The following is a 21,423-nucleotide window of genomic DNA, read 5'->3' on the forward strand; positions in this document are numbered from 1 at the left end:
ATCATGCCAACGACATCTGCTGGGGTTGGTCCTGCGCTGGCGTCTCCCTGACTGCTTCCACTGCTAGTCCTAGGGGTTGGCGCGGCCGTTCTGTTGTTGTTTGACATGATGGTGTTTCGATTTGTTTTTAAGTTAACCCAAGACTCTACTCGTGCTAACTGGCGTTCAATGTGTCAAGACCCTAGGATCCCTTCTCGCTTCTGCCGTCCTAGCGTTGGTGACTTGGGTTATTCGGGGTGAAGAGCGCCCTGCGGTCTTCCTATCAGTTATCGACGAGGGGTTCTGTACTAACCCGAGGCCTCACACAGTGGCCGTGCTACTGTATCGATCGACGAGTGACCCGATGGTCCAAAGGTGACTAATAAGCGATAAGAGAAGTAAGGTGTGTCAGGTACGAAAACCTGATCACTTAGGTTGAGTGTGGGCGAGTAGAAGCTAGACTTGAAATGTATACTCAGACTTGAGAGTGTTATTGAACGCGACTAACTAAACTGTAGATACAGGCGAATGAGTGTTCTTATATATCCTTCCTTGGCTACTCCCGTGGTGACTCCTTTGTGGTCACTTCCGGAGTCGCTCCAATTATGTGTTTCCCTTGGTGCCTACTCCTCCGGCTACTCCCTGGGGGTAGGCGTGGAGTAGGTGATCGCATCACGTAGCTACTCCTCTATCTCACGTTAGGAGTAGGTGATCGTATCACGTGACTCGTAGTCATCTTTGTGCAAGGGTTCCGATCCTTATGTCAATCGATTGGCGTCGGGCTTCTGCCTGGCTGTGCCGCCTTTCGTGGGGTATTAACCTCGTTGGGTTTCCGTAACACATGATTAGTTTTATTCTTGAAATTATAAGATTAATAAATATAAATCTTCTCTTTTATCTTAAAATCTTCTTAAAGAAATATAAGAATAATATTAACCTGTCTATATTTATAGTTATATATTATTATAATAATAAAGAATAATCTTATAATAATTAGTTTTATAATTAGTAAGAATATCTTATAAAAATTAATATTATATACTTAGCTAAATCCTTTAATAACCTAGCAGGTCTTGAACTTGCAGATCTTATTATCTATTATTAACTTAATCTTATATATTTACCTACCTTATATAAGCTTGTAGTCTATAAGTAAATTAATAAGTATCTAGATCTTCTATTTAATTAGATTATTAAATTCCTTCTTTATTATTACCTACTAATCCTTTATATATAGGCCCTTGGTTATTTTCTTAAATAATAATAACTTAATAACTAAGTTATAAGCTTGCCTGTAATAATAGTCTAATCTAGAGAATTACTTACTTATAATATATAATCTTTATATACTTATTATTATCTATTTTATTATATATTTCTTTTCTTTAAGTATATATTTTAAATAGTTTATATAATAATAGGCTAGCAGATCATCTGTGAGATATTTAATTAATAGTTTTATTATATTTATTAAGACTAGTATAAGAGAAAGGGCTACTAGAAAAGAGTTTAGGATTATTAGATAATTATTTAATATATTAATAATATTATCTTTAGAATTACTTGTAATCTTATTAAGATTATATATTAGTATTTTAATCTCTAGAAGAATAATCTATTTCTTATAATTATTATTAGGATTACTATATAATTTAGGATTAGTACTCTTATTAATATAAATATTTTATATATAGTATAACTTCTTGATTTTCAAGATAAATATATTATACTACTTATTATAGCTAGTATAGTCTAGAAAGATATATTTCTAAGCTCTTGAGTTAATCTTAGTAATATATTTATAATTTCTTATTTCTTACAGGATTACAAGCTAGCAAGTTAACCTGATAATATATAGATACTTAGTTAATAGTAGCTTTTTAAACCTTATCTCCTATAATATAATATTTAATACTTTATAGAGTAAGATATTAATAATAAATATTATTAACTTTATAACAGGCGCCCAGAGATTTCTAGGAATAGACTTATTTATTATAATTATATAAATCTTTATAAGAATTATATAATTATATCTCTCTGGTACCCTATTCTATGTGTGAGTATATAAAATAATTAAAAGCTATTTAATATATCTCTGCTTGGTTTAATTCTTAATCTACTTATTAATAAATTCTAGCCTGTTATTAATATAAAAATCAAGTACTTTATGCCTGTGATATTTCTTTATTTTAATATAATATTTAATATAATACTTTATCTTATTTAGCAGCTTGTAGAGTCTAATAATAATAAAATACTTATATTAATTAATATAAATAATCTAGTATTTAAATTCTTGACTATAAGATAGTAATAATTCTTTTTCTTTACTACTAATATTAATAAATATATACTATCTATACTTTATTACTAGTATTATTTTTAGCTTTCTTATAATAATTATAATATTTACTTTCTAATAGGGTTTATAGATATAATATAAGATTATAAGTCTCTTGATATTTATATCCTCTACTATTTTAGCTACTTTAATAATATTTAATATAAATAAATAATTAAAGTAATAGTATTAGGTGATAAGATTTACTTACTTCTTATTTAACTTTATTATAGTATTATTTATATCTGAGTCTATAAAGGGATCTTGATATACTTACTTAGCTATTATAAGCTTATTCTTAACTTCCTTTTTCAAGATATTAGTTATTATATCTTATATTTCCTGTAATAAGGTCTTATATTATAAAAATATCTTCTTAATATTTTTTATGATTTTATATTTATAAAATAGCTTAGCAGGTTCTAAAGTATCTAAAACTTGTAGGATATACATGTTTTATATAATATTATTATATTTAATAATTATATTAGTCTTAACATGCAAGATTATTACTTTTATAAATAAGAGATTAATTCTCAAGCTCTTATAATTTAGTTTTATTATCTTAAGAAGATTTACTACTATTTCTAATATATATAGAATATTTATAAGTATAAATTTAAATACTAAGTTTAAATATTTAAGAAGTAATTTAATATCTTTTTTATAGGTTAAGTAGACAAGCTGATTAGTTATTATTATAATACTATATTAACATGATTACTTTATACTAGTAATAAAATATTCTTATAATATTATAAGATAAGTAGTTACTCTTAAATCTATAATCTAGTCTCATGACTTGAGATATTAGTATTTTTAGATTTTTATAATATTAACCTTTATTATATTAATATTCTTATTATTAGTAATCTTGCTATTAATAGCTTTTATTATATATATAAATTAACTAGTTAATTATATATATTTTATAATTATTAGTAATTCTTCTAGATTCTTATTATATACTTTATTAGTTATTTTCTTATATTTATTCTTTATATAAGAGGGATACTTGTCAGGATATAATTTCTAGTAATTCTTATTATTATAACTAGGCTTTTTATAATATTAGTACTTTTAGCTATTCTTTTATTTAGTATTAGATTTATTATCTTTAGCTAACTTCTTTTTCTTTATTAACTACTTACCCTTCTTAGCCTTGACTAGATTAATATTAGATATATTAAATTTTATATATATCTCTTTTTATAAAAGGATTTAAATAATATTATTAAATATTATTATTACTTTATTATATTAATTATTAAGATAAAAGATTAGGAATATTTCCTAAACTTCTCTAAGATTATAAAATAGAAATTATATTCTTATATTCTTTAAAAGCTTCTTACTTTTAATAAGACTAGTATTAAACTTATTTAATATCTCTAAGAGTTTTAAGATATAATCCTGTACTCTCTTATAATTATTATATTATATTTATATAATAATTTATAGGCTCTTAAAAGACTATATATTTATAGTAATATAATACTTCTATCTTAGAGTATCCTATATTTTCTTTAATAAATCTAGATTAATAACTTTATAATAGATTAATACTAATAAAGTTATATATATCATGCTATAAGTCTTTTTATTTAGATTATTTTACTTTCTCTATTATTTCTTATTCTTTTTAATAATCTTTATAGCAGTAGATACTTTAGCTAGTATATTAATAATAAGTAATAATCTAGTATTAGTTTTAGTAATAATCTTCTATACTTCTTGGGAGTAAAAATATATTTAAATTACTTTTTTTTATAACTAGTATTTATTTACTCTAATAAGTATTAGGAGTTTATTAATATTAATTACTAGTATTATATTATATAATACTTTTTTAGATTAAGTTAGGAATTTAGCAGCTTGGGCTGCCCTTCTTAGTATAAATTATATAATAAGAACTGGTTATTTTGCTAGAATCCTGGCTGTGCTAGGCTTATAACCTGTTAAAGGAAGTCTTGATGGCGGGAGGATTACATAACTAAAGAAATAATGAAAACTATCATATAATAATGAGTTGGTTGAATTAGTTGTTCTATCTAAGCTGCCAAAGCCTCTGCAGAGAGAAAACAGCAGTCGTGGGTCACGTGCAAACGGAGGCGAGCCAATCACATCAACAGTATGCACTTCGTAGGAATAAGACTCTTGCACCAGTGGCTCCAGCAAGATCTATTTGGTCAAGATTCTGCATCATTGAATTTGATAATATTGGTTTTGAAATGCCATAACATACCGCCAAGATATAGTTCCACTTAGCAGCTCGAGTCTATTGATTCAGTCATACACAAAATATCTTATAACGTGCGCGTGTAATTAGCTCTGATTACTCTTGTCTATTTTGGAGTAAAATCTTGGTGCCTGTTCCATGAGATGGGCTCGGGAATATATGCTATTGTATATAGTGCCAAATCAATCCCTACTTTACATGTGTGAAATCATAGTACTAAGCTTCCGTCTTATACACTGTCCTTGTGATTTCTCCGTGATCCTCTGGATTCTCATAAGATCCAAGATTTCATACTTCTGTTTCTGCATAGAAAGCAGGGATAACGAAAGTCGAACAACGATTTCAATATCAAGACCGACTGGCAGTGAGACGAGCACGTGTGGACCTGTGGAACCGACTGCGTTTAAAAGCATGTCGCCGGTGGTGGAGTAGAGGTCTGGGATGTCTTGTGATATTTTGGTCTTGTATCATATCCTACAAGCCGTAGACCCTCGCTTCGCTCGGCGGCTTGATGACGTGGCTCGAACTACCTAATAATCAGTTCATAGAATTAAAAAATGATATTTACTGTAAAGTCTTATAAAGTAAGCTAAGTAGCTATATATAGTCTCTAAAGGTCCCCACGTAGGCCCCCCGAAAGCACCCGCGTAGGCCCCTCGCGTAGAATCTCTAATAGCAGCCATGTACATCCCCTAAAAGCCCCTGTGTAGAATTATTAGAATAAGTGTATAAAATTCCGCCAGAGAATTAGTTATATTATCAATCTTTATTCAAGTAATAATATGGAATAAATAGTTAATAATAATAAGAGTATTGCCAGACAGAAAAATATTTCAGGAGATTCTTAGAGACAAAAAATTGATAGATTATCAAGCACCTGAGCAAGGCTAATCTGAATATAAAGGATTGTAGAAAATCTTAGTAGTTTTTACATATTATGTCATGATTTTTTTTAAAAAATAGATTACCACAAGGGTTTGTAAAAGCCGGGGTAATGGTTACTAAGGAGTTGTTCAAAAATGCGTAGAGTGAAGCAATGTCAAATGCTGTAACCTAATTGCGACTTCTAGGTATAAGGTAGTATAAAGTGGCGTAGACTAGCTAGCTAGTTGATAGCTGCCTGTATCTCCGGGTCCGAGCCCGACCCCGACCCTGAATGTATTTAAGAAGACCGAGGACACTTCTACCTGAAGCTCACAACAATCTCACACTTTCACCCCTGCTCTTGTACCTCCGGCATCATGGCATGCATACAGATCTCAGTTACTTCTGATCCAGTGTGCCCCTAGGTAAGTAAGGATTCATCTACCTCGTCGACCACTTACTAACTATGGTTGTCTCAGTGCTACATCGGTTACCGCCGTCTGACAAAAGCCATCTCGCTCTACCAAAAGACCTACCCTGGTGGTAGGCATGATCAGATCAAGATTACGTGGAAACCGTACTTTCTGGACCGAAATGCCCCGATGGAAAGTGTTCCGTATCTGGGTATGGGTGGACATTTGCATTCCTTACACCGGCTTGTTCAATGGGTCAAGTGCAATGGATTGCTCTAACCTGAAAGATAGAATGCGTGGCTAGGCGATCTAGACAAGGTTGCTAGTGCGCAGGCGCGACTGAAGCGGCTAGGGCTATGCGATGGCATCCAGTTTCGATTTGGTGGAAGGATTGGCAATACCCTGCGCGCGCACCAGTTGATTCGATGGAGTGAGATTCATGATCAAAAAGAAGATCATAGTGGCAGTGCCACCGGCGACACTCATATAACAACGGGTGTTGTCGAGGGTATCTTCCGCGCTCATTTTGAAGAGGAACGTGACATCAGTGATATCAATACCTTACTACAGATCATAGGACAGATAAAGCCGGGGCTTGACATCGATTCAATCAAGATATGGTTGGGACAGATCAAGGAGTACCATGGATACGGCAAATGGCGGAGAGGTCTAGGGAGGAAGGCGTCCATGGAGTACCATATTTTGAGATAGGGGATGGGAAGATCATTCTGAACGGATCACAGGATGTTGACGAGTTTTTCAAGGGCATTATTGCATACAGGGAGCAATAGAGCGACGTGTATTATTCATTACTAGCGGCTGGGCAAGAAGACAAGTCAATAACTTCAGTAAAGTGATATATTTTATTGTATATGAGGCAGCGAACCCATGCATAATCAATTACTGTAATCCGTCTCAAGCCTGACTGGCTTTGTGCTGCTATTACTTTGTCCTGCTATTATAATCTAGCTGATTCAGGTTGGTAATACAACATAGTCACAGGAATGGCATATCACCCACTTCAAAGTATACTACCCACAGTGCATACTGCATAAGTTTGAATGTTGCCTTGATCTGCAACCCGAGCTTCCAAGGTGGGGCCTAGAGTGGAGCGGATGGGGCTGATCGCCTCCTCGGCCCCTGACAGCAGGAATTACTCAATTCTTGATACATGAGCCGCTAAAGGCTTATGTATTATGTGAGGGGTGAAATATTTGCATGATACCTACATAGCGGCGAGCGGGGAAGTTGTGTTTCTGTATGATCAGCTGATAGGTTTATTACAATGACATATCTCACATTACCCTCTGTATAGGTACATTCTCAGGGACAAGCCTGACACTAGCAGCCTCGATCTAAATTAGCAGTTCGGATACATGGGGTCATTATGAGTAGATAGCTTTCTTGGCTGGAAGTTCCGGCCATAAAAACAAGTAATAGATGAAACTATATCAGCTTACTTAAGGCGTCTCATAGCTTCCCCCCAGAGTCTGGGGCCCAGACAAACACAATACTATTTCACCATCACACTATCTGTGTCTTAAACAGAAACTTTCTGTTGCCTACAACCAAACTATTGGGCTCTTACATGCAACTATGTGGTTTTATTGATGAAGTGACTGCTTACATTGGGTGGCCACAACCTTGAGAGTCTCCGGGACCAGTTCCCTGTCAAACATACTATATACCACGGCTGTAGCCTGTCCAAATCCGGATTTATTAGCTGCAACTGATATCTGAATTCCGTGTCACGTCTTCATAGCAAGTTGTATCTACCCATATTTTGATTGGATATGTCTATTCACATAAGGTATGGTATCATCAGAACCTGATGGAATTATAATAGTCTCTTCAAGCCCGCGCATTCTTTTCCAGGGCATGGTTTTACTACAACTATCTGCTTTACATCTATCTATCAAGTGTGGGAAACCAGCAGCTTTTTCGATGATGTTTTTGTCTCAAATATTGTCTTGTCCCAACGTTTATCAATTTCTTGGACTCGTTTGCTTGCTTGCACTCTTATACGGCGTCTCCATAGCTACATATCGCCTGTATTTGAGTCCAATTTCTGGGTTCCCAGGTCCTCTTCTAGCCCGTTTGACGTTTTTCTACCAGTTTTACTATGATTGGATCTATAGTGGCCAGTACTACCTGGAGGTCGAAAAGATGCATGCAAAATATGGTAGATTCGCAGTCCCTAGTGTTTGCCGCTCTCTGGAACTGACATTCGCAAATAGGACCTATAGTACGGATGACTCCTACTGAGCTCCATATCAGGGATTCTCGGTTCCATAGTCAGCTATACGTGTTGGGAGCTGTCAGAAAGAGTGATTCCTATCGCAGGTTTACCCAGGGTACTGGGTTTGAAGGCAATGCTCTATCCTAAGACCCCAGTATCAGTTGAAGTAATTAACAGATCGGGAATAGACATAACATTTCCTCTTACCGCCCACGACAAACATCGGGCTGTGCGAACCCGATTGAATCCATTCTTTTCGAGAGCAGCAATCTCAAGGCTGGAGCCGAGAATCATCACCCGGGTCGAGAGACTAATACAAAGATTGGAAGAGTTCAGAAACACATCGATACCGGTCAATTTCCACAATGCTTTGAGTTCCTTGTCTGCTGGTAAGCTCTACATGCCAGGGCAATGTAGTTTTAGAGGTTAACGAAATAGATATCATTTCTCTGCTCTTCCACGAGGAGCCTACGGAATATCTGGAAGACCCAGAGTTCAACTCATCATGGTTTGGCTTCATTCTTTCTTTTCATTTCGCGGGCTATGGCTCATCGATATTAGGTATGGTATTTTGCGGATGGGTACCACTACAATTCCACTACTCGCGCAGCTACCATGGCTTGCTAGGTATATTCTACCTCCCGGGCGGTCTATGATAACACTTGGCACTAATCAAAAAGGCTTATCACGGCACCTATACTAAGATGGGTCCTAGAAAAGATGACACATTGGAGAATTTGGGATGATGTGAGAGACCATCCAATACAGATTGACCTTATCTCATGATAGAAATTTATAGAAAGTAAGAAGGCAAATGTTCAAGAGCAAAACTCGGCCATCAGATATGGCCAAATCTCGCTCCAGTGCCACATTCATTGACCATCTATATAATGATGTTTCCCAAGTTATGAGCAGGGATTCATTTACCCGCACTGCTCAGGTATGATATTAGTCTGATACAACAAAAGCTTTCAGCTAATACACAGACAGTTGATTCAACAGGGGGCGGTACATAATTTTTCAAACGCTCTAGCAATGGCCTTGTTTTTCCTTCTACGTGAACAAGATAGCCAAGAGAAGCTGAGGAGGGAACTAGATCCCATATTCAAAAGGCATCAAGGCAACACCCCTAAATATGCGGAGCTAGAGAAACTGCCATACCTGTCCGCGTGTATCAAAGAAGGTTTGAGGTATTTGGAAAGCTCATACCCCTTACATCTTCTTCAAGCGAGCTAGATGTTTGAGTTTGAAACTAATTGATTCCAACAAGGCTGGGCACCGGGAATCTAGGAGGCATAGCCCGTGTTTTCCCTGATGATGATGTACAATTCAATGAGTGGCTTATTCCTAAGGGTGTAAGTTTGAACCTTAATACCATCGGGCTAACAAGTACTATCTGCCTATCTGGTTGCTGCCACTGTGCCTTAGGCACTGATTACTTCCATATAATTCCATATTTTTACCACAATGATTTGCTGCAGCTGTGAAGAGAAGCTTACTGATTCTTTAACAGACTGCCGTATCTATGTCTTCTTACTGGGTGCACGTGGACCCAGACGTATTTCCAAATCCAGATGAATTCAACCCATCACGTTGGATTGACTCAGTCGACAACCCAGCACAAATGAAGCAGATGCTCCAGTACTTCGTACCTTTCGGCAAGGGATCTCGATCATGTATCGGCATACAGTAAGGACCTGACCGTGGGATCAAGTATGCTGGGGTCGTATCTGACACTTGGTTCTGCTTTAGGCTTGCATATGTCCAATTATATCAGACAATGGCTCACTTGTTTCGACCGGGGTCTCCACAACTATTTCTACACGAGACTGGAGAACATGACGTTAAGCCAGTGCGGGGCTTGCTTTTTACCCTGCCTAGGGAAGGTGCCCGGGGTCTAAGATTAAAGATTGCGGACCCCTAGAGAAATACGTGGTTGAAAGATTGTTATCGGCCTAGGGATACGAAGTATGCGACAAACTTATCGACCCAGGTAAATTAGCGTACAAGGTTGCCTTGGTCATATTGATTGTAACATGCATTATTTCGGATTGGGGGATAAAATCTCTGCAGAGGGAGGAGCCATTATTATATGTATCTGGCTTGATTAAGACACGAACAATGCAATTGTGATTTAACTAGCAGTTTTAGGAAAAGTCTTATGATGCCCGGATAATCCAACCTGGACAGTTTATTGGGGGAATAGGGGTGTGAAGTTAGCTGACCCCTAGGAATGTTATCTACCCACTGTGCCCTTTTGATATCATCTGATCAGGGTATGACCACATATATTTAGCCGCTGCGTCATACATATGAGCCACACGCAAACAGTTAGTGCCATGAACCCGACCTCTTTTGGTTTCATCAATAAAGACGGTACTAAAATTGGGGATTAGGAAATCCTTGGGATGGAAGATTTTACAAAGCAGGCCAGGTTATTTTTAGACATCGTATAGAATTTCTTACTGTTTGAGCTAATCAAAGTGTATGTTGTCTTTACTCAAGATATGTATGTGCCTTCTTTATCTTTCTAGTCTAGCTCACTAGCTATGGGCTGACTCCTACAGGAGCTAGGGATTTTTTCTTTTGAAAGAAGTTCATTGTTAATATACACTTTGTCTCAAGACTTTTCCTCTTGAACATATTTCAGAGGATATGGGAGTTGTTAACAAAGCTGAATATGATATACATACCTATATCAAAGCCTTGGAGGCGGGCAGATGGGAGAAGAAGTCGGCAGAGTGTCCTGATTACTATATCTAACGTGCTCTGGGTATTTTCTAGTAATACAGTCCTATACTGATTGGCTGGATGTGTAGATATGTACTCTCGATTCAATTTGCTGACATGATTCTCAAGTTATCATGTGGACAGACAAGTTGGATGCAGTTGTTCACAGTCATGATTTAGTTAAATACTAATGTTCTCTATCTAAATCCTTATTCTTCCTTGCACTACATGAGAGATTTACCATTGAGGCTATCCGTATACATATAAAGAACAAAATTTAAATGTCTTTAGAACATAATACACATATACTATTCACCACTACACCAAAATACCAAACAGTCCTTGGTAAGGGGCTCAATCCGACTGATATCCCCAACAAGTGCCTAAACGCCATAGACAGGCAACTGGCATGTTTCGAATCTGAAACCTAGTGATATAGTTCAAGTGTTATGAGCGGGCAGGAACAGGCTGATGGGTGGTTAGTATAATAGTAGTGGTCTCTTATTAAGGAACCTTACGATTGGACCAGACTACATAGGATAGGTTCACTATGACACATATGCTCGATTTACGGCAGACTACAATATATAGTACTAGCTACACAATCTATCTCTGTTTTTAGATACAGAGAACAACAGATGATAATACCAATACTAGTTATCTTGTAAATGTCATAAAGGCAAGACATCAGCAAATGCCATCAAGGTTTTGTATATATCTAAAAATGGCCTGTGACTGACAAGTGATCGCCGATTACAGCAGGCAGTGACCGTCTGTAAGAAAAAAGTGTGTGATTAGATGATCAGGCCAGCTGATAGGTCCTGGGATGGACAAGGCAGCAAGGGCCAATGGTCAAACATAGTCATGATTAGATAGCATTCACAGAGACCAGCTGACTCGCTACCTAGGCGTATCACTCTGTCCCCTGTCCCTTACGAGACTATGGACGACTTCTAATCAAGTCGACCTAGCCAGTGGTTGCAAAATCTCGTCACGTACCCATGGCCAATATATATCTAATGCATATTGCTTCACCCGTCGCGCTAAGTCCTGTAACTCTTATATACCAAATGTGGACCTAGTGTCTGCAAACATTATACTTATTGGGCCGACAATGTGCTGCAATACCTCATTAACACATGGACACAGCTCTGTGAAGACGCCACACTTCCCATCTCATCTTCTAAGCGATACGCAATATACGTATACCAGTCATGACCGATTACTGTAAGCCCGACCGTAGGAAGCAAGTTCATAGGAACCGGTTGGCTACCCTTGGCTAACACCTGCAAGCGTCGCATCTTTTCCAAAGTTGCGTTCAGCCGGATAGAAAGCTGGGCAAGTACTTCTTTCTTTCCCTCATCGTCGGGCTTCACTTCGATCCCAGAAAAAAGTATTGTTCGCTTATTGAAAGCATCAGTGGTATGGCCAATTTGGTAGCCATTGCCGCCAAAACTGATATGTTGATAAAGGTGGGAGACCTCCGCATCGCGGCAAGAAAATGAATACGCGTAATCCGCCTTCTTACTGATGCACATGAGGCTGCTCTTCATGGTAGAGAGCAGTTCCGCATCTATCAGCTGTGATTGCCTAGTAGTGTCAAAGGTGAGTGTCCGTTCCTTGGGTAGTATACGGATCTCGATACTTACACACTGGTTAGCTGTAGCCTTCGAGATCCTTTCAGTGAACAGTTCAAAACCGGTTGAACTACATCCAGGCACCAGGCAATCTCGTCCTTGCCATACATGTCACAGTTCCTAGCCTCCAGGCGTATCTCCTCAATTTCAGCCCAAACTGAATCAATAGAGGCCTCTGATATATCACTGGAGTCGAAAAGAGCCGTTTCTGGTATTTCTTCCGCGCCAGCTGGATCAGATGCCTGTATTCGAGACTACACCTTGATCCTCGAGAGATCATAGGGAGAAATCAAGTGTACCAGCACCTCAAGCCCTCTTGGGATGACATTTTGTCCAAACCCATCGGTGAGCGTTCTCCGCAGTGACAACACAGTGTCGGGTATCGATCCTGTTGCCTGAGGCTCGCAAAATATTGGGGGATCCGCAAGTCGAAGTTGGTTGGAGATATCGCGAGTCGGGCTGCCCTGGCGAGATGAAGTTGACGCATTGGACCTTAGCTTTGTGCGGTCGGAAAGTGAGATTTCTGATGAAAGAGATATCACCCCTTGTCCTGTGCCATCATCATCAGTACGCCGCCGTTTGGAGGGGCTGGGTTGGCGTGACAGCGACATAGACAACCTTCGTTTGTTTCTATCTGCAGGAGGTGCCAGACTAGTTAGGTCAGTGGAAAGTTCTCCTTCGAGACATGATGAAGATATATCTCACAGCTCCTCGAGCCAGCTTTCGATATTCATCTGAAACACCCTGGACCCTGGTATTAGCGATATGACGAAGACGTGAGTTGGCAGTGTTCAAGGTGCTGATTTGGCAGGACGACTGGAGACGGTGGGGTCGGGGCCTTTGCTTAACCGGGTCGCCGATCATGGTCCATTTATAGAATGATTCAGGCATCTAGGCATTTCATCCCGCCGGACCACCACCTAGGAGTCTCTTGATCTGGAAACTGCCAGTCTCTTGTTGCAGCTACGGTACGAGGTTAATTCTTGGTTCTTGCTAATCGACGGTAGTACCTAGTTAGATGGTTGCGACCTCGAGTTCTTTTTGTTTTTTCTACATCTTTCTCTTTTACGAGGGCGGGAGGACGGCAGTATTACAAATATATAGATTACCCATCAAGACTTGTGCAAAAAGTTGATTGCCAACATATTCCATACTTGTGGTACCCTGGCGGCCGGGGCAAAAATGTGCATCAATATCACTGTCCTAGATATGCTCCGCCATTAAACCAAGGACCGCTTGTGAAAATCCGAAAAGGGTATCATGAGGCATTATTTCGTCTCGTTTGATACATGGATATAAATTCATGAAACAATTCTGTGCGGTCATAGTACGCCACTCGCCCCGACACTCCTACTGTGTCTCATGTCATATCTATACATATTAGTATGGAAACTGCCCTTCCCGCTGCTCCGGGATTCCAGAGGCCTTCTGCAGGCGGTCCTGCTCGTCGAGATAGGGCAGAAGGATCTGATCCCAGTGAGATTTCCCCTTATACGTGGATACCGTCTCATCCCAGGCGCGAATGGCCTCGGCCAGTCTTCCGGGGACATGCGCTTCTTTGGCAATTGCTGTCACCGGTTCGAAGTAGGTGCGGATGGTGAACAGGATTGCTCCAGATCGTGGCAGACGACGGACAGTTTGTCGTTCGGAGCGGAAGTGGATTTCGTCCACTGTCAAGCCCTTGCTATTTGCCGTGGCCCAGGCTGCCAGAAAGTATGCCGTTAACAGATGCTTACGCCGGGGAAGTGTGGAGAGGGTACGAACATGCAACTTCATTGCCCCCTTGATCGCCCATGCGGTGGGACCAGTGCAGGCCGTCGTCAAGTTGGATAAAGAACTGTCGCATGGGTTAGATAGCCCTCCGTGTGGGTCTCGACTGTTCTCATGACTCACATTATTACGCTCCACGGGCTTGTCTGGCGTCAACGCCTTGAAGAATCGGTTCATGGACTTTTGCAGCTTTGCGGCGTAATGCGGCACCCCCGCTTCGAAGTGGAGGGTATCAAGAGACATGCGGAACTTCTCCTTGAGACGCCAAAACCCAGGAAGACAGACTGCTGCCGCGTCGAGATGATATTGCTCATCTAAGAGCATGGTTGGCTTGGGTCACCGATTCGTGGCGCATGTATGTACATACCATCATTTTCCACCATGATCACAAGATCATCCTGAACCAGCAGAGCTGCCGTTGCCATGGCTTCGGTTGGGGAGCCTGTGAAGAGTCAGATTGCTTCAGCTTACCCTACTTCAGCGAAAATATAGAACGTACTGGCTGGATACTGGAACTGCTCGTCCGTGAGCGTGTTATGAAGGGAGTTATCCTTTAGCTGGAAGACGCCAGGGTATCGGTGCGTGAGATAGCGGACTAGCTCCTCGTACACCTCGAAGCAGGCATCTCTGGTGACCGCGTTGTCAACGTATTTCACGTGGGCATCGATGTCCTTCTTCAGCTCAGACGCCTTCATATCGTGGTAGCGTAAGAAGTAGGAGTCCATCTCAATCCAATTGTTCCAATCGAGCTTTCGGATTCCCATCGTGACGAAGTTCTTGCCATGACGGAACGGCCGATACAGCTTCGGGTGTTTGGACCGGGGGTCAAAATCGTTCAACGCCGTGGGCAGGGGAGTCACAAAGGGCTTGGTCTCCGCAGGCTTCTGGGATGCCCCTATGTGGTCTTTGGATGCATGATTCTCATACCTGTGCCATTTTAGCAGCAACCACGCGAGCACCGAGGTAACCAACCCTAGCAGTGGAATTGCTTGGGCTGGCGTGACGGAGACGGAGGGGAAAGAGTTGATGTAGGGCAGGGCAGTCGACATTATGATGCGTTCATGCGAGCAAGAGACAAAGTCACCAACAGTGCCATGCGACCGCAAACCACGGATTTAAGTAGAATGCTATTGCACCTACTTCGATCATCCGGATAGCACACATATTGTAAGACAAGTTAGATCGGACATTAGCTCCAGTCTGTCCCCCGTCCCCACACTCCCTGGACATGCCCGTTTGGGAAGGTTTTTGGGTCACCGACCAAGCGCTAACCCGACCCAGAAGGTCGAATGCCCTGCATAGAGGTGGATCTAGTCCCGGCATCGCTGGCCTGCACTGATAACAGGCCCCACTCGTCCGCCAAATGATGCTATCCCAAATGGTCATAGTTGAATACTTGAATGGGCACGCTAACTCCTTATTTGACTAGTTCCTCTTCCTCTGACACCCGTGTCTCACGCGACCTTCCAAATGCGGGTTGGTAGAGCTCGGGTTCTGCTTATCACTTGTTTCTCCGCATGGAGAGATACGGGATGATGTTCTGGTCGGTGGTTGCAAAGTGTGGAAACCTGGTGTCAAGCTTGATGCCTCCATGTGGGCCACCCTTCGACCAAGGGCGACCTTATCAGTTATTCCTGGTACCTAGGAGAATTGTTGACAGTTACTATTAATTTCTTGACCCTGTCAGAGGCCCCTCCACCTAAATCACTATGCCTCCAAAGCGAGAGCGGACGGTACCGGGTTCCTGTTGGCCATGCAAACAGCGCCGGGTCAAATGCGACCTGGTGCAGCCGCGATGCCGACGGTGTACTCTAGCCGGCTCCAAGTGCTGCTATGACAAGATCCTGGTGCGTTGGAATGCACGCCCGACCAGGGGGACTCCCGTCACGTACCAGTTGCCTACGGTCGGCCTCTTGGGCAGTCTCCCGCCCGATACATCTCTCGCCAAGGGGGATCTCCGGGCGCTGGAGTACTTCCAAGCGGCACTGTGGCCCTTGTTCACTACGGCCTCTCGACCGTGCCCGCCACCCATGTCGCTAGCGATGGAGTCGCAGCCGGTGTTGTTGGTGATGTGTGAGCTGGCCGATGCCCATCGCGCATTGCACGATAAGCTATTAAAGGACCGGTCCCCGGCGGAGGATAAACGACTCACCTGCCTGACCTCCGTCCGCAAACAGCTGCTGCAGAGCGCCTCCAATACTGAGTCTCTCTCACGTCTCCTGGTCGCCGTGCTTCTATTGTATTTCCTAGACGGCTTCATCGACTGTGCCCGGCAGTCTGCATCCACCACGAGTCACCAATCAGGCGTACAAGCCATCGTGGAACACCTGGGCGGATTTTCCTCGCTCATCGGCAAAGGCCAGAAGGACACCAACATGTTGATGTCCGAATTTGCGTCCACAGATTTGACCAGATCGCTGCTGGACGACCGCGCGCCCTGCGTCCCCGCCGACATCTGGAATCGGATTGAAACGGGCACCGTCTGGTGGGAGAAGCAGCGATACGGGGAGACCACGCTGGCTGCCGTCTTCGGAGTGATATCCGAAATGGCCTTTTACCGACACTCAGTCCAAATGGACCGCATGGAGCCGTCCATGGAAAAGATTCGGGAGTTCGAATCCCGTCTCCAACCGACTTCCATCATCCTCGCTCTCGATCACCTCCGCATGCCTGATCCGTACGTCGTCCCGGAGTCGGACGCTGACCAGACGATGCAACCCATGGCCTTCACGAGAGCTTTCCAGCATGCTGCTCTCATTTATCTCTACCGCGCCATCTGTGGCTTGCCCGCGCGTCACTGTCTCGTCCAGCAGCACGTGCAGCACTGCTTGACCTGCATCATGGGCATCAGCACCAGCTGCAAGGCCCACAACTGTGTCATCTTTCCCCTGTATGTCAGTGGAGCGCATGCCTTTGGTGTAGAGCAGCAGAGCTTCGTACTGAACAAGCTGGATACCATCTACGGGACTCTTCGCTTCAATTCCCTGCTTTCAATTCGCGCCGCCCTGGAGGACCTCTGGGCTTCACCTGCCCACGATGGTCAATGGTCCGCCATGTTCACCAGCCTTGGCCAGGATGTGCTTGTGCTCTGATTGTAATTGCAAATGTGTATGTACTTGCTATGATCCGATGAATGATGAGATTGTTTTCTACTTCTAAAAGGTGGGTCTGCCTAAAGATACCTTGTTCCCTGGGTGTCCTCGAACCGTCAATAGGCTTAAGATGTCTACTTCTGGCCAACCTCGCCATGCTCCTATTGGCGCTGTCAACATATTTAAGCAAAGATATGTGTTTAAGTTATTTTTCCATGGTGTACGCTTATGGAACTCATGTTAATTCCTCCCGGGTTACTGCTAGAAGCATCCTTGAGGACACAACAAATGCATGTCCTAGGAAGGAGCAAGAATGCTGAATCCCTAGTGGCATATCTTTTTACCGGTATGTCACATCAAGTACAAGAACTGTAAATCCTAAAAGTCAGCCAGCGAGTTTGATGCTTATCACTGTTGTCTCCACACCTTCGGTTGTTTTTCACTTGCATCAACTGCCTACATTGCATAACTTTCATCAGTTCAATCAATCATTTCATCACAGTACAACGTTCCCACTCTGCTTATATGGAATCCACTTGTCGTTATTTTACACTTTGAACCAGTTGCTGTCCTCACTGAATTGACATGGTTATCTTTCGCTACGAGAACAAAAGGAAATAATCATCATAATGGAATAACTCTAGTATAACCCTAATCCAGCGTCCCCGGAATGCCGAATAGGCATAGATCGTTAGAATCGTGTAATCTCCGGGGGTCCCTTGAACTCTACAACAGCCGTTAGCATGCTCATGCGTCACATCTTCTAGGTCATCGGATGAACTTACTCGTCTTCCCATACACGGCATACCAAATCAAACACAGCGACAGACACCCAACAAAAACCACTGAGGCATAATTCATCGACACCTGCGTCACGGGCAACACAGTCGGCATACTAAACAGCACAAGTTGGAATAGAATCCAAAACACCGCGATCGTGTTTAGAACCATGCCCAGCAGCCAGCCGATATTCCACCGGGCCTTCATGACCTCCTCCCGCCCGTTGAGCAGGCTGATCGCGATCGGGATGCAGTACGCCACTGCCAGTCCAATCACGCCGACCGAGGCAAAGGCCGTGAACGCACTGCTACTGCCGAGGTTGATTAGACCCAGCAGCATTTCGATCGCCGTGACGAGGCACAGTGCAGGGATCGGGCTGTCATTGATCGTCTTAGACCAGATCTTCGAGAAGGGTATGGCGTTGTCTCGGGAGAAAGCCCACGTGCACCGGGATGCAGTGGTAGTAATGCTGATCGAGCAAAAGATCGAGACAAACAGCACCATGATCATGAGGACGAGGGCACCCGCTTGGGAGTCGGTCACTTTGAGAAAGATATACGGCAGTGCCTGTCCGTAGGGCGCGTTGGTTATATCCAACAATGGGGGAAGGGTAAAGCAGATGGGCAACACAAAGATGAGAGCTGCCACGCCGCCAACAACCGTCACCAAGCTGATACCCTGAGCCATTTGGATTTCCGGATCGGTGCATTCCTCCGCCATGGACGTGACCATACCGATGGCGGAGAAGGTATACGCGGGGGGCAGCAAGCCGACGAAAAAAGCGAAGTTGCCCCACCCTGAGAGACTGGGATCGAATGAACCCAAGGCATCGGCGGCTGTGTGGCGCCCCGACTTAGCGGTGATGGACAGCGTGAGGAGCACGACGACACAAGTGACCAAGCTGGCGGCGGCAGCGACGGTGTCGATAAGCGGCAGCATCTTGTCACCAACCGCGCAGATGGTGAACGTCAACAGGCACAGGGCGTAGAAGATCAGCAGAAGCTGCCAGTCCGCGGCTTGCCAATCGGGCCAGAAGATGGCGATAGTCGCGGCAATCATGGATGCGAGCCCGAAGTTGACAGACAAGGTGATGGTCCAATTACCAATCAGCCAAATCCAGCCGGTTATAAAAGAGAGGAGAGTTCGAGCGCGACTAGACTGCGCCAGCTGGTAGGAATAGTAGTAGACGCCGGAGGAGGTCGGGTATCGCGAAGCCAACTCGGCCAAAGACAGCGCAATACAGGCATCCAGGACAAGGACGACGATCAGGCCCACGAACAGGGACAGCTGCCCGCCGCCGTAAATTGTGCTCATCAATGAGCTGCCGATGCCGTATGGGATGGAAGCAATCGACAGCGACATAAAGAGGATGGTCGACAGGCTGCGGGTCCGGCGTAATTGTGGTGTGTACCCCAGGCTGTGGAGTGTCTCATCTTGCACCGTGCCAACATTCTGCGTTTCGACCTTGTTCAAGGAGCCCGTGGTATGCTTTTCTTCTGTGGCTGTCATCCTTGGAGTGTTGGGTGGGCTCAAGCTGTCAAATTGTGCTTTGCCCATTAATAGACAGGTTCAAAACAAAAAAAAAAAAAAAGGCAGGAGCACGAGTAGCACGATCCTCTTGCATCACGACGGCCCAGGACGTGTCATAAAGCCCCGACAAGCCTTTGTATACACCGCTCTTATCTTTGGTCCCTTATCATGTTCCTTTGAATCCTGGCTATCTCGGGGGTGGACTGTCACATAAATCTCGGTCTAACCCTAACTTGGAAAGTATTTCGGCCACAGGATGATCTATGACAAGGGGGTCTGACGAATCCCCGTCTCGTCCACCGAGCTAATCCAATATTCGGTAAGCTCGTATCTCGAGTCTGGGGTAATGCGCATATTTGCCGCACGAATGGCACGCTAATTCATGATCTAGGTCATTTCAGGAAAGTAGCTGGACCATGGCCATCCACGGCTGCAGAAAAAGGCATCACGCGCAGCATCGAGACGCATGGACTCATTTCTCCCTTGGGCCATTACCGGGATCAACAGGCGTCTGTGATCAAGGCAAGCGGGGTATATTAATCGGGACGATGCTTGTCTCTCCAGGGAACGCAAAGCCATCTTGCTTGATCTTTTCCTTTCATCCTCAAATTTTTCCTCTTTCCCACAGGATAGCATAACCTTGACCAACACCGAATCCGGATTCTACACGAGACCCTATTCCACTATGTCGAGCCCTCAGTTCTTCAACTACCCCGGCACCGAGGCTAACTCCGAGAGCTTCCACTACTCCCAAGCCGTGCGAGTGGGCAATACCGTCAAGACCTCTGGACAAGGAGGCTGGGATGCGAACGGTTCCATCACCCCAGACGTCGAAAAGCAAGTCGCCATCGCTTTTGAAAATGTCGAGAAGGCGCTACAATCCGTTGACAGTCGGCTGTCGTGGCAGAACGTGTACGCCGTGCGCAGCTATCATATCAACGTCGAGCAGACCTTCGACGTGGTCACGGCCAACTTCAAGCGAGTCATTCCGAACCACCGCCCCATCTGGACCTGTGTGGAGATAGGCAAGCTCGGTATTGAGGGGATGTTGATTGAGATCGAAGTGGAGGCGGCACTGCCGAATTAGTGGATAACGATCCAGTCAATCCTGGATGTGGCAAGTCTACCTGATTGTTGTTTACTACCAATGTATTTATTTCGCGAGATAAGAACAAATCTATAAGCCGAACCCATGATGAAAGACCACGGCTATACTGTTAAACCCTTACATCTGCTTAATGACTGCACCTGACGCCTATTATCAATACTTTTGTATAATGGATACCAAAGGGGGAGATATGTTTGATCGACCACGGTTGAGATGATCCTTGAACCCCACATGGTAAACCAAATGCCGACACGGCTATGATAAGCACTTCGTTTGCCCTCCGATATCCGGACATACCAACACCCAGATTCCAATGTTTCCCCACCGTTTCAGATTTCTATCAACATTTCCGTCACAATAGGAGGGAAGTGGAATTCACCGGGTTGGACCTCTCGCCTATCCTTACCCCGCACCAGTTGACCATTGGCGTGCGCGGTGAGCAGGGATCCGCACGACCCACCAATGCGGGGCTTCGGCATCCAGAGAGGACTCGCTGCTGGAGAGAGGCGTGATGGTTGTGGCACCGAAGATACGGTCCATTGCGAAGGGGTGAGTCGTCTCATGATATTCTTTGCGGTCTAGTGGTAATGGCCATATTCTTAGTTCGCGAAGAATCTTGGCCACATCTGTCCCAATTAGGCAAGTCGATAGGCCATGTCTCAAATATCACTCGAAATATACAATGTTCGACATCGACT

At 43.2% G+C, this 21,423-nt stretch overlaps 7 protein-coding genes across 7 annotated transcripts; 4 read left to right on the forward strand and 3 right to left on the reverse strand.

Moving 5' to 3' along the window:
* Positions 1 to 6,020: 6,020 nt before the first annotated feature.
* On the forward strand, positions 6,021 to 6,550 carry P168DRAFT_317639 (DsbA family oxidoreductase; the record flags this gene model as incomplete). The annotated part of the gene is made up of 2 exons (XM_024840126.1): positions 6,021 to 6,050; positions 6,131 to 6,550. The coding sequence occupies 2 exons, from the start codon at positions 6,021 to 6,023 to the stop codon at positions 6,548 to 6,550; spliced, it is 450 nt and encodes a 149-aa protein (XP_024693177.1).
* A 2,883-nt stretch (positions 6,551 to 9,433) lies between these two features.
* P168DRAFT_289509 (uncharacterized protein) lies at positions 9,434 to 9,971 on the forward strand. Its single transcript, XM_024837013.1, has 2 exons — positions 9,434 to 9,814; positions 9,868 to 9,971. Exon 1 carries the CDS (start codon positions 9,604 to 9,606, stop codon positions 9,769 to 9,771), a length of 168 nt encoding a protein of 55 aa, XP_024693178.1. The 5' UTR covers positions 9,434 to 9,603; the 3' UTR covers positions 9,772 to 9,814; positions 9,868 to 9,971.
* Positions 9,972 to 11,573: 1,602 nt separating this feature from the next.
* On the reverse strand, positions 11,574 to 12,796 carry P168DRAFT_136543 (uncharacterized protein). The gene is made up of 2 exons (XM_024832719.1): positions 12,458 to 12,796; positions 11,574 to 12,398 (listed from the first exon to the last, which is right to left on the reverse strand). The coding sequence occupies exons 1-2, from the start codon at positions 12,553 to 12,555 to the stop codon at positions 11,909 to 11,911; spliced, it is 588 nt and encodes a 195-aa protein (XP_024693179.1). The 5' UTR covers positions 12,556 to 12,796; the 3' UTR covers positions 11,574 to 11,908.
* Positions 12,797 to 13,593: 797 nt separating this feature from the next.
* P168DRAFT_267140 (heme-dependent oxidative N-demethylase family protein) lies at positions 13,594 to 15,264 on the reverse strand (the record flags this gene model as incomplete). Its single annotated transcript, XM_024835017.1, has 5 exons — positions 13,594 to 14,148; positions 14,210 to 14,282; positions 14,339 to 14,529; positions 14,583 to 14,657; positions 14,715 to 15,264. 5 exons carry the CDS (start codon positions 15,262 to 15,264, stop codon positions 13,826 to 13,828), a joined length of 1,212 nt encoding a protein of 403 aa, XP_024693180.1. The 3' UTR covers positions 13,594 to 13,825.
* A 484-nt stretch (positions 15,265 to 15,748) lies between these two features.
* On the forward strand, positions 15,749 to 17,769 carry P168DRAFT_289511 (Zn(II)2Cys6 transcription factor). The gene has a single exon (XM_024837014.1). It carries the CDS (start codon positions 15,925 to 15,927, stop codon positions 17,305 to 17,307), a length of 1,383 nt encoding a protein of 460 aa, XP_024693181.1. The 5' UTR covers positions 15,749 to 15,924; the 3' UTR covers positions 17,308 to 17,769.
* A 229-nt stretch (positions 17,770 to 17,998) lies between these two features.
* On the reverse strand, positions 17,999 to 19,634 carry P168DRAFT_326415 (putative amino acid permease; the record flags this gene model as incomplete). The annotated part of the gene is made up of 2 exons (XM_024841116.1): positions 18,093 to 19,634; positions 17,999 to 18,033 (listed from the first exon to the last, which is right to left on the reverse strand). The coding sequence occupies exons 1-2, from the start codon at positions 19,594 to 19,596 to the stop codon at positions 17,999 to 18,001; spliced, it is 1,539 nt and encodes a 512-aa protein (XP_024693182.1). The 5' UTR covers positions 19,597 to 19,634.
* Positions 19,635 to 20,246: 612 nt separating this feature from the next.
* Positions 20,247 to 20,704, forward strand: P168DRAFT_303796 (YjgF-like protein; the record flags this gene model as incomplete). The annotated part of the gene is made up of 1 exon (XM_024838795.1): positions 20,247 to 20,704. The coding sequence occupies exon 1, from the start codon at positions 20,303 to 20,305 to the stop codon at positions 20,702 to 20,704; it is 402 nt and encodes a 133-aa protein (XP_024693183.1). The 5' UTR covers positions 20,247 to 20,302.
* Between the last annotated feature and the right edge of the window lie 719 nt (positions 20,705 to 21,423).

The sequence above is a fragment of the Aspergillus campestris genome (assembly GCF_002847485.1).
Source record: "Aspergillus campestris IBT 28561 chromosome Unknown P168scaffold_5, whole genome shotgun sequence".
Lineage (NCBI taxonomy): Eukaryota > Fungi > Ascomycota > Eurotiomycetes > Eurotiales > Aspergillaceae > Aspergillus > Aspergillus campestris.